This window comes from Pyrus communis, chromosome 12, assembly GCF_963583255.1.
Source record: "Pyrus communis chromosome 12, drPyrComm1.1, whole genome shotgun sequence".
NCBI classification, from domain to species: Eukaryota; Viridiplantae; Streptophyta; class Magnoliopsida; order Rosales; family Rosaceae; genus Pyrus; species Pyrus communis.
The window spans coordinates 25,980,590-25,993,282 of NC_084814.1; the positions used below are offsets into that span (position 1 = coordinate 25,980,590).

At 34.0% G+C, this 12,693-nt stretch overlaps 2 protein-coding genes and 1 pseudogene across 3 annotated transcripts; all 3 read left to right on the forward strand.

Moving 5' to 3' along the window:
* Positions 1 to 331: 331 nt before the first annotated feature.
* LOC137710961 (uncharacterized protein At4g15970-like) lies at positions 332 to 4,281 on the forward strand. Of its 2 annotated transcripts, XM_068450134.1 has the most exons (6): positions 332 to 486; positions 726 to 1,217; positions 2,122 to 2,487; positions 2,603 to 3,084; positions 3,816 to 3,894; positions 4,084 to 4,281. In XM_068450134.1, exons 2-5 carry the CDS (start codon positions 960 to 962, stop codon positions 3,847 to 3,849), a joined length of 1,140 nt encoding a protein of 379 aa, XP_068306235.1. In that variant the 5' UTR covers positions 332 to 486; positions 726 to 959; the 3' UTR covers positions 3,850 to 3,894; positions 4,084 to 4,281. The 2 variants fall into 2 exon arrangements, with proteins under 2 accessions (XP_068306235.1, XP_068306234.1); XM_068450133.1 differs by lacking the exon at positions 332 to 486 and having other exon boundaries at positions 597 to 1,217.
* Positions 4,282 to 5,326: 1,045 nt separating this feature from the next.
* LOC137711635 (uncharacterized protein At4g15970-like) lies at positions 5,327 to 8,887 on the forward strand. The gene is made up of 5 exons (XM_068450888.1): positions 5,327 to 5,737; positions 6,856 to 7,233; positions 7,314 to 7,795; positions 8,047 to 8,140; positions 8,260 to 8,887. The coding sequence occupies exons 1-4, from the start codon at positions 5,546 to 5,548 to the stop codon at positions 8,093 to 8,095; spliced, it is 1,101 nt and encodes a 366-aa protein (XP_068306989.1). The 5' UTR covers positions 5,327 to 5,545; the 3' UTR covers positions 8,096 to 8,140; positions 8,260 to 8,887.
* Positions 8,888 to 9,941: 1,054 nt separating this feature from the next.
* Positions 9,942 to 12,533, forward strand: LOC137710263 (uncharacterized protein At4g15970-like; annotated as a pseudogene).
* The last annotated feature ends 160 nt before the right edge of the window (positions 12,534 to 12,693 follow it).

Consider the following 12,693-nt stretch of genomic DNA (forward strand, 5'->3'; position numbering starts at 1 on the left):
CAAATTTCAAAATGAGGCAGAAAATTAATGAACATAGCGTTGAAATATGGGTTGCAGGCTTGCAGCTGAATTGAAGTGAAGAATTAGGCACAAAATTAAGAAAACTCCAAATTTTGAAAAGTCTTCTCTCTATTATTGATGTAATTCCCAACATTATCTCTCTTGTGGTTCATGTTAGACCAATGACTAGTGGCCATCACCAAAACAACACATCTTTGCGTCTTGCATGTGTGGGCATCGTTTGACTTGGCAACTTGTAACCAAAAATTAAATCCATTCCCCCAAATAGGTTTAACATAACAAGTTCTTTTTGAAATTGTTTAAGGCTTTTGATTGATTAATTTTGTGAAAGAATATACATTTAGGCTTTTGACATGACATGATATATTAATTCCTTGAATTTTGGAAGAGAAGAGGCTGATTTAAACTCCATGCTGGCCTGGCGGCTGGCCTCATTGTCTGTCCGCTATGTGCAATGATTTACTGGTAAAATTATAATTACATGTATTTCGATAATAACTAGAATTATATGTAAATTGTTCCAGGGGTGGACATTATTAATTTATTATATATATGCAGATGCCTGCGTGCAGTATATATAGATGGACTAACCCTAGTTAGTACTTGCCTTACCTGGTAGACTTGTACAAGCTATGGTGGTCATCCCTTCCATTTTCAATTTATTTATGAAAAATTATTAATTTTATTACTTTTTTTATATGTAGATTCTAGAGCTTTAGAGGTCTTAAGTAAAAATTAGGTACATATTAACAGAAGGATAATAAGGCTCAGAGGAAGAAACAAATAGCCAGGCAGGCAGGTAGGCATGTAATACAAGTTGACACCTCGTATTAGCAAAACAATCAGGGAATTAAGACTCGAGGCGGAGTTTGCAGAAATATATCCATCCGACAGTCCGACTCCAAAAGCAAGCGAGCGAGAGAGAGAGGGAAGTAAGAATGAGCAAATTATCGGCAGATGAAGCAGCTGGAAATTATGTTAGCGAGAATGATATGATGAAATTGCCAATATCATCATCACCATCGTCACCAACATCCAACGGTGGAAAAGGATCATCAGGCAGCAGTAACCGAGCGTTGTTGGTGAAGAGGATTATAAGGGTGACGTTGCTGTTTGTGGCAGCCACTGTGGGTTGCTTTATCATCTCCGGATTTCTGCTCGGATCCTATTATGACTACGATTTGTCTTCTCATCAGGCCAGTACTCTCTCTCTCTCTCTCTCTCTCTCTCTCTCATGTTCTATTTTGCGTTCATCCGAAGGCTTGTTATTTTAGTTCATAATTAATGCCGGCATATTCCAACAGCTGCATGTTTTATTTATTAGTTTTTTCTGATAACGTTCGATTACAGATATAAAAAATCAAAGCGGTAGTAATTACTTGTAGACTCTTGTAGCAAATTAAGTAAAACAATATATTTTTGTTGTATGCTAGCTAATCTGAAATCAATATATACACAATTATAAAAGGATTTGGCACTCAGATAATTATGTTTATCGATATATGTTTCATAATCTTCAATGGTGAAGAGAGAGAGAGAGAAGAAGTCAATTTGCGCTTCTGGAATTCTAACAATACTTGTCCAAATAGTAGACTTTTTGTTTCTGTTTGCTCACATGGTTAATCAAAGTTTTAAGATCATTACCTTTCTCTCTACTCATCGAACCATGCCAATTTTTGTTTTCTCAACCAATTTAATTCGGATTTTACCCATATTTAATAATTAGCTAGCTCTCCTTGTATATACTACTATTCTTTTTTATCCTGTAATTGTGGATGCTACATGACTCAAAAAGGGTTAATGCTTTTACACATGTAATGGCTGTCCTTGTCGTGTGTACTGGCACACTTGCTCCCGTCCGGGTCGGGGCCCAATGAAAAATCTTGGGTCAAGTTGCCGTACCACCGGGTATGCTCAACCGTTCTCACATAGTTATGAAAACCTGTATAATTTTATCTCATCTAACCTCACGTTGATCTCATATGTGTTTGAGTTGCGCTGTACGAAAAAACTTATCGGACAATCCCTCAGATGTAGGGGTTGGGGTTATGCAATGCCATTACATAGACCAATAATTTGATTTGATCTTTGATGATACAGACCACTCTAGAATATACATTGGATACGGTTCTCAAAAATGCATCTATGAAGGACAAAACCATTATACTAACTACCCTAAATGATGCATGGGCTGAACCCAATTCAATATTCGATCTCTTTTTAGAGAGTTTCGAGATTGGAAGTAACACAAAATGGTTGCTTAAGCATTTGGTAGTCATATGCTTGGACGGAAAAGCATACGCCCGTTGCTTGGCGTCACACCCTCATTGCTACCAACTCTACACTCAAGGTGCCAACTTCACCAGCGAGGCTGCTTTTATGTCTTCCGAGTACTTGGACATGATGTGGAGACGAATCCGATTTTTGTCTTCTATTCTCGACATAGGTTACAACTTTGTCTTTACGGTAATTCCTTTAATCCAATATTCCTAATTTTCCATTGTCTTTCACCTACTAATCTACCTATATATTTATCCAACTTTTACTTACTTTTTTTTTCTTTCTAAAATTGGATGCACAGGACACTGATATAATGTGGCTAAGAGATCCATTCCCACAATTCTACTCAAATGCAGATTTTCAAATTGCATGTGACTTCTTCAACGGTGATTCTTACAGCGTAAATAATTTTCCCAATGGAGGGTTTACCTATGTAAAATCAAACCACCGCACGATTAAATTTTATAAGTATTGGTACTTCTCCAGAAAGGCGTATCCAAAGAAGCATGACCAAGACGTTCTCAACAAGATCAAATTTGATCGCTTCCTCACCCAAATTGGATTGAAAATGAGGTTCTTGGATACACTATACTTTGGTGGGTTCTGCCAGGCTAGTAAGGACTTTAACCAAGTTTGCACAATGCATGCCAATTGTTGTGTTGGTCTCGAAAACAAAGTCAATGATCTTAAAATTTTGCTACAAGTTTGGAGAAGGTACATGTCCTTACCTCCTAATACAACTGCCACGCCACAACTTTCATGGACCGTTCCACAAAATTGCAGGTATATATAATATATTATCGATCATATTGAGTTGTGATTTGTTCTTATTTTATTTGTGTAGGTGATTTTCACTATTTTTTAGTTTTTTACACATTCTTGTTTAATCTGATTATTGGTTTTGTTTGATTTATTCAATCCGATAACCATAAATAAAGAGGGTGTATAAGAAATTAGAAAAAAGTGTGAAAATCACTTTCCCTTTATTTAAAATTGTTATTTTTTGAGAAGCTTTACCTATGTAGACAAAAACACAATATAAATTTTATGAAATTTCGCTAGTTTTGAATGATTTTAAAGAAAGACAAATGTTCAAAAAGATAAAAAGCAAACTAAAATTTAAAATTTCAGTCTTGTTTGTTACCTCACCAAGTTAAAACTACAAACTAAAATCATCTATAGAAACTTCAAATTAGTTTTGAATGTATGTGTAGTTGTCTCTCTTTCTTTTGTTTGGGCAAATACGACTGGTCATCATATGTCGACTTTTTTAATCCAAAACATTTTCTAGAACTTGTTCCGCATTGGTGCAGTCGTATCGTATGTGGGTTCCCGGCCGTCTGATGGGTCCCGCCGATGATGAAAGTGAGGGAAATAAATTTTTACTATTCTTAAACATTTTCTTCTAGAGTTACGTGGTTTGACTTTTTTTTATGTTTGTTTCTTCTAGAAGTATACGATTTGTCGTTTAAAATATTGAACCTTTTTTATTCGACTTTGTTATTGGCTTGAAGCACTTCCTTCCAACGCCTTGGAAAGCACTCGTGACAGGAGGAGAAAGGAAAGGAAATTGCACAAAATTCATTGCAATTGGTAAGTCGTATATGTATATGTGTACATATATATGTATTTAATTAAATTGGCCTCGATACATATCTAACATGTATACAAGATTAGCTGTGAAACACTTGTACAATATTGCATTGTTTATGACTTTTCCAAATTGGAAAATGATTTAAGAAGCATGGATCTGACGTTTTGTATTTTATGTTGTTATTTTAGGTGGCGGGGCGATGGAAATGGCAGCTTGGTGATCAATTATCATGTCATCTTAATATAAAATTGTTCAATACAAAACTGACTCAGTTTGCACTTTGCACTCCTCTTTCATTTTCTTAGCTTTTTTTATTTATTTTTTATTTTTTTATTTTGTGGGTAGAGGAAACAATGAAATGTAGAGAAAATAATTTTACAAAAAAAAAAAAAAAAAAGAAACTTTTTAGCTAAAACGGTCTCTAAGATTTGCATAACACATTACTTTGATCTTTGAGATTGAAAATCAATAGAAATAGTCCCTGAGATTGTCCACCATCCATTATTTTGGTCATTCCGTTAACAATTTCATTAAGCGTCTCAGAGCTCTTGGCCAAAAGTTTGGGCAATTTTCAAAGTTTTGTAACTCAATCGTTTCTTAACCAAATTTGACTCATAATATATCAAAATAAAGATAGGAAAGTGTAGAACAAGATTATACCTATTTGGAAGCCCAATGGTTGTTAGATATTGCCGGAAAATAGCCTGAAAGATGACTGATCTACAGAAAACTCGCTAGAAATTGGGTAAATTTTAAACATTCATAACTTCTTCAATATTCAACGAAATCGAGTGATTCAAAAATGAAAATCATACTTCTCGACGAGACAAAAAGAATGGTACCTTTCTCTAGACGGCTAACTCGCCGTTGTTTATAGTACTTGTTTTATACAAGGGTCATGATTTCCATTTGTACAATGAAATCATAATGATACGCAACTCCTTCCTCCCATATGGCCATGCATGAACACCAAAGGCCACACGAGTACACATATCATATAACATCGTCAAAAAGGAAAAGGAAAAAAACGATGTTTGATAACCATTTAGTTCAACTTTTATTTTTTGTTTTTTTTTTTAATTACTGATAGAGAGAAAATAAGAGGGATAAAGAAGAATGGATGAAGGATGATGGGAGAGACGTAGAAGATATTTACAACAAAAAGCACACAAAATGAAAATTGCAAATTATTTAGAGCCCACCGTTTGGTAACTATTTGAGCTAAGAAATTGGGACTTGCGTAATGCTATTGCCTACTCCAACTTGGAACCTGCAACTTGAAATGTAAAAAATAATATTCCTATACATCCGAAAGTCCAATGCCCCAGTTGTCTACGAATTCAATCTCGGACTTTGACGCTGTACTAATACTATTTTAGAGTAGAGGCTATTATATTAATACTATTGTGCGTAATGACTAGTCGAGTTAGCCTTCCTGCTATTCGCAGCAAGCTTATACATGATTCTTGATTTTAGAAAAAATCTCTCTAATATCTATACATATAAATTAAATACTACACTTATATATATATATACACACACACACACACAGGTAAGGGACCAAGTCTAACGCAGTTAGGCATATCTATTACCAACCCAGTTATCCAAGAGATGAAGAAGTGAATTTATAAGTTTGAAGAAGCATCGAGAATGAGAAACTCGGTGGTTCTTGATCTTACTGGGAAGATGACTAATGTACGGACGACGCTGGTGTTTATGGCGGCAGCAGCTGTCGCCGGTTGCTTTATCGCCTACAATTTTGTGTATCCTCCTGGATTTCTTTATGATGGCTTGGCACCACGCCTCCCCTCCTGCAGAAACACAACCCCTCCACTTCAGCAGGCGAGTACACTAGTCCTCTTATTCATTACTTATCTCTCATTAATCAATCCCTTTTACTTTCTACTCCACAAATCAACTTATGGGTTCATTAGACAGATGTTATTGCAATTTTTATTTCCTAGTTCTGTCAATAAACTTTATTAATACCTATAATGATGAAATCCCAACAACAATGATGAAATCTTAAATTTGATCTAGTTTCTTTCGTTTTTTTTTTTCAAGCATTTAAAACACCACGATCTGATGTTATTTATTTTTATTTATAAGTAAGAGGTTTAAAATCTAAATCTTGTAGATAATGAATTCGATACCAAAATTGTTAATTATATGGTTTAGCCAAACTCTCAATCCATGTAAAATGTATCATTTTACTAAAAAAACAAAAATTCAACTCGTAGGTACATTATGCTTTAATAATTGTTTAGTCAACACTTTGTTCAAAATTTCATTTTTATAGACTATACATATATATGTTCTTATATATATATATATATATATATATATATTCCTTATGAAAAATAAAATAAAAATGTATTTCAAATTGGTACTTTAATCTTCATGCAAGTGGCCCTTCACCATAATGGTGGAAAGATGTTGAATTTTTGCATAACAACGTGAGTTCAAATCCTGTTAATGGCTAATCTAACAAAATCTACCACTTGACAAAAAAAAAATCTTCATAAAAGTAATTTGTCTATATATATATATTTTAACCAAATGACATCCTTTATTTTCAAAGAGAGAGGATCTCGAGGATCATCTAATCACATCTATTCATTGCACATCGTGCGGCCAGTTTTCGTCAGGTACTGTTTATATTCAATTTTAAATTAAAAAATTTACAATAATTTCTGACAGTTCAATGTACGATGAATGGATGTGCTTTGAGAATCACCAGGATCCTTACAAACAAGATCCGGCGAGAATCCTAACTCATTTTCAAATAGATACATAAATTCCCTATATCTATGTGAAATATAGGTAAATTAAATATTGAACTAAATGACATATGTTATGTTGTAGGTAAATTACATATATTATTACATACATTAGGCACATTTTATTGTTATTATATATGTGTGGTAAATTAATTTACCTATAGTTTTGAAAAAATGCAGGGCAACCAGCTGGAGGATAATATGGATCCATTGGATAAAATTCTGAAAAATGCATGCATGAAAAACAAAACGGTTATAATAACCACGTTAAATGACGCATGGGCAGAACCCAATTCAATATTTGATCTCTTTCTTGAAAGCTTTAACATCGGAAGTAACACCAAATGGCTGCTCAAGCATTTGCTAGTAATTTGCGTGGACCAAACAGCATATGCTCGTTGTTTAGCGATACACCCTCATTGTTACCTACTTTACACTCAAGGTGCCAACTTTACCGGCGAGGTATTTTATCTAACTCCCGATTACTTACAAATGATGTGGAGAAGAACCCAGATTTTGTCTTCCATTCTCGACAAAGGCTACAACTTTATCTTTACGGTATTTTTCTTAGTCCTTAATTTCTTCCAATTTTTGCTTACTTTTCCATGCATGAACTATTTAGTGAAATTAATGAACAGGATACCGATATAATGTGGCTTCGAGATCCATTCCCACAATTCTATCCAGATGCAGATTTTCAAATTGCAACTGATAAATTCATGGGTGATTCTTCTAGTTTTAAAAATCCTCCCAATTGTGGATTTGTCAATGTAAAATCCAATGATCGGACAATTGGGTTTTACAAATTTTGGTACCTCTCCAAATACACATATCCAGAAACGAATGAACAAGAAGTGCTTAATAGGATTAAATTTGATCCTTTCATTGCCAAGATTGGATTAAAAGTGAGATTCTTGGATACAAAATACTTTGGTGGATTCTGTGAGCCAAGTGAGGACTTTAACCAAGTTTGCACAATGCATGCTAATTGTTGTATTGGTCTTGAGAACAAAGTGAACGATCTTAAAGCTTTGCTTCAAGTTTGGAAAAAATACATGTCATCGCCTCATAACACTACTGGCACATCACAAGCTGTGTGGACCGTCCCACAAAATTGCAGGTAAATTTTTTATCCATCGGTTATGAGTCTTCTATTAAGCCCTTTTCTTATGCCAACAGTTTTTATATCTTTTGCAACCAAATAAAAAATTTCATATTGATCTTTCGAAGTTGCAGTCCCATTTCTAATTTCTTTTGGAACTTAATTATAAGGACTGTTGGTTTTTTATTTTTCATATATATATATGTATGTATGTATGTATGTATGTATGTATGTATATTGACCCCTTTGAGTATCTGATTGACTTGAAGCACTTCCTTCCAACGCCGTTGGAAGCATAGTAACAGGACAAGGGAGTGAAACTATAAAAAGATTATTCCAATCGTAGAGCTTTCTAAATTACAGGTAAATCTTATAAAATGTTACGTTGATGACCAAATATCTTTGAAACTTAATTTGAAAACCATCCCATGCATGCATGAATCTGACGCGTATAGTTCTACTTTTTCATGTATATACTTCAGGTAGAAGAAAAAGAGGCTTAAATTCAACGATGGAAATTGCTCCCTGGCGATCAAATATATTTCATCTTGCTCGTGAATACTATTACAAAACTTATATCTTGCTCACTACATTATTACAAAACTTATTTTGCAGCTGTGTTTCTTTTTCCAAGTTATCTAAAGTGAATTAGTGAAAGAAATATGCCACCATTAATTTATGGATTACCTTTGCGTAATGTCTATTTCAACTTCAAATAGTATGCAACCTTGAAATGTACAAATCAAAAGGGACAGATGCCTAATGTACAAGTTTTTTTTCACAAATATTATCCACTAGCATGTGCAGAAGCATAGTTCAGATTAATAAAATGAAATAGATTAGTAACACCGATGCGGTACAACTTTCACACTTTTTTTCCTCACACTTTATACTGAGAGAAATTCTTAAATAGGTGGAGTTAAACTATGACTATTCTTAAATGGATGAGATCACAGGGATGTGGAAATCCACCGTCCTACAGTTGTTGGCGATGTTCTGTCAACCAATCAAAACTCTATATTAGGAGTACTTTCGGGGATCCATGACAATGGACCTTTGAAGATTTATGAAGAAAGTTAAGAGTACGTATTTTTCTAGCATGATTAAATGCATCGATTGTCTGTCTCGGCAATAAATAATTTGCCAAAGTTCTTGGCAAGAAAATTACGAAAATATAAAAAGGTACAAAATCTATCATTTTGAAAGCGATGACTTAATTTGATACAAAAAAACTATATTAAATTGTTTTTACTTTCAAGATTTTGTTTTCAATAATCATTGCTTTTTACTTTCCCGCGCTTCCATCCCCATTTTTCATCCATTCTTTTTCTTTCCTTTATATACTCTTCTCAAGTCTGAAGCACAAACCTTGAAACCCAAACCTAAAAAAAAATTGACACTACGAAAATGGGACTTTCGTAATGTCTACTTCGACTTCGAACCTGCAACTTGAAATGTACAAATTAGAGTTTCCCATCCGAAAATTCCATGTCACAATTGTTTACCAATTAAATCTCGCAGTTTCGACGCAACCCACTAAAAACAAAATTGTTGCTCCAGTCGGTTTTAACCAAACCAAAAGATAGAGTCGTTCTTAATCGACCTGGATTGTCTGCTCTTCACGTCTCATACTCTTTCCATTCCTTCATATATTCTGTGATTACGGTTAAGTCATGTTAATATTTTATATTGATTTTTTTTATAGATATAATAAGATGAAAAACAATAGAAATATAAAATGCTAACGTAGTTTAACCGTGACCACATAAATAAGAGAGGATGGGAAATGTATGGGATTGGGTGCTTAATGACTACTCTAGTTAGCTTAGTTTAGCTAGCTAGCTGTGAAAAGCGGGAAAGCCAAGATGTGGTGGCATACACTAAACCTTTATGTAAAGGGATTCCCATTTTTTTCAAAAAAAAAAGAGATTAGATGCGGGACTCACTTTACATCGAACTTTAACAATCTGAACTGTCTATTTTGTAAGTCTCGATTCTTATATCATTTTCCAAAAATTCAATTCAATTCGAAACCATTTGCCTATTTAATTATCAAGATAATATTTCTTTGTTTCTTATATAATAAAGTATTCATTAATTTCTTTGAACCCAATTAGATGTTTTAAACATTTCCGATTTGGTTAATATTTTGCAAGGATGATCTATGAGGTACAACTTAAAAAATAGACGGTTCATATTGTTAAAATTCAATGTAGTGTAGATCTTATAACTAATCCCCATTTTTATAAAAAAAAAAAATAGAGATCCATTCCCATAAAGATTTCCGTGGTATACATACATACATACATACATACATACATACATATACATATACATATATATATATATATATATATATATATATATATATTTGCCAAATTGCAACCCAATTATCCAATAGAATAAAAGAAGTGAATTTGTAATTGAAAAAGCATCAAGAATTAGAAACTCGGTGGTTTTCGATGTTACTGAGAAGAGGATTAATGCATGGACGACACTGGTTTTTATGGCTGCCGCAGCTGTTACCGGTTGCTTTATTGGCTACAATTTTGTGTATCCTCCTAGATCTCGTTATGATGCCTTGGCGGGGGTACCACACCTCCCCTCCTGCAGAAACCACAACCCCTCCCTCTCAGCAGGCGAGTACGGTTGTCCGCTTAATTAATTACTAATTAGTTCTCTCTCACTGATTAACCCATTTTACTTTTTACTCCACAAACACAAATAAATTGATTACTTTAGTACCTAATTAAGTGCCTACGTACACATAACACATGCATGCATGGTTACCGGTGCACGCAGGGCAAGCAGCTGGAGGAAAAGGATCCTTTGGATAAAGTTCTGAAAAATGCATGCATGAAGGACAAAACTATCATAAAAACTGAGTTGAATGGGGCATGCATGGGGAGAACCCAATTCAATTTTAGAACTATTTCTAGAGAGTTTCGAGATCGGAAGTAATACGAAATGGCTGCTCAAACATTTTGTAGTCATCTGCTTGGACGAAAAAGCATATGCTCGTTGCCTAGCGTTGCACCCTCATTGTTATCAACTCAAAACTCAAGGTGCCAACTTTACCCACGAGGCAGTTTTTACGTCGTCAAACTACTTGCAGATAACGTGAGGAAAAGTCCAGTCTATATCTCTTATTCTCGAGAAAGGCTATAGCTTTGTCATTAAGGTAAGAGTAAATTGTAGCATTAGTCTTTTAATTAAAAGTTCATTATCATTGGTCCCCTCAGCTTATAAAAACGTGTAGCTATGGTCCCTCAACTAAAAATTCATTACCAATGGTCCCTCAACTTTAATCCAACTAGAGAAATGGTCCCTTAACTTTAACCCAATTAGAGAAATGGTTCCTCAACTCTAACTCACTTGTAGCAATAGTCCTTCCAAAATAACTCATTTTGACAAAATTCTGACGAAGTTGACAAAAAAGACCATAACTACACGTTTTGATGAGTTGAGTGACCAATGGTAATAGATTTTTAGTTGAGGGACCAATGGTAATAGATTTTTAGTTGAGGGATCATTGCTACAATTTATTCTTACGGTAATTCCTGTTCAATTTTTTGCTTACTTTCCCAAAACTTACAATATCAAGAAAGAAAGAAAAAAGGTAGCCTGCCAATTTATTTTAACTGTTGTTGATTTTGTTGCATGCGTTTAATATTGGAATGTACAGGATAATGATATAATGTGGCTTCGAAATCCATTCTCACAATTCTATTCAGATGCCGATCTTCAAATTTCTTGTGATAACTTCACAGGTGATTCTTATAGTGTAAAAATTTCACCCAACACTGGATTTTCCTATGTAAAATCCAATAATCGGACTATTCTGTTTTATAAGTTTTGGTACTTCTCCAGAAACACGTATCCAAGAAAACAAGAACAAGATGTACAAAATGGGATTAAATCTGATCCCTTTGTTGCTGAGATTGGACTGAAAATGAGGTTTTTTTGACGCACTAGACTTTGGTGGCTTTTGTCAACCCTGTAAGGATTTTAATCAAGTTTGCATTTGGTCTCGATAACAAAGTCAATGATCTTAAATTTTGCTGCAAGTATGGAGAAATTACATGTCATCGCCTCGCAACGCCAATGGTACATTACATGCTTTATGGACAATCCCACAAAATTGCAGGTATATATTTATCAATCGCTTGTAAGTCTTCTTTCATTTCATTTTTAAGCATTCGCTTTTTTGTTTTGTTCTTTACGCAAGCAAGGTGGATTCGAACTTAATACCTTGGGTTTAAGAAGTGATATTCTTAACCAACAAATCAATAAACCCCTTGCTAAGCATTCGGATTTTTTTTTTCTTTTTTTTTTAAATGTAGCTTCTGGTCATATGTTAAACCCTATTTCTTATGCCAACATTTCTCATGTCAACCTTTAACATTTCCTTCCTATTTCTTTTGGAACTTTATATACGGTCTGTTGTTTGTATTGACCCCTTTGACCTTCTAATTGATTGAAGCACTTCTTTCCAACGCCTTTGGAAGCATTAGGATCACCGGAGAAGGGATGCAACATCTGATCACATGGTATATCTTATAACGTATTCAAGATCAGTGCGTAAACACTTTTACAATGTTACATTGCTTTATTTAATTATAACGGTTTAAAATGAAGTTTATTTCTAAAGGATCATTAGATAACCATTTCGTTTTTCAGTTTTCAGTTTTCAGTTTTTGTAACTTATGAAATAGATGATGATGATGATGAACATGAACTAGTATTTGAAAGTTAAGTTGAAAACCGTGGATCTGATTACAAAACTTATTTTGCGGCTATTTATTTTTATTTTATTTATATGAAAATGAAATATAAAGAAAGCACTTCAGACCAACCAGTTTGAAATGTAGAAATCAAAAGAGATCGAGAATACATAATGCCTGTACAATTGTGGT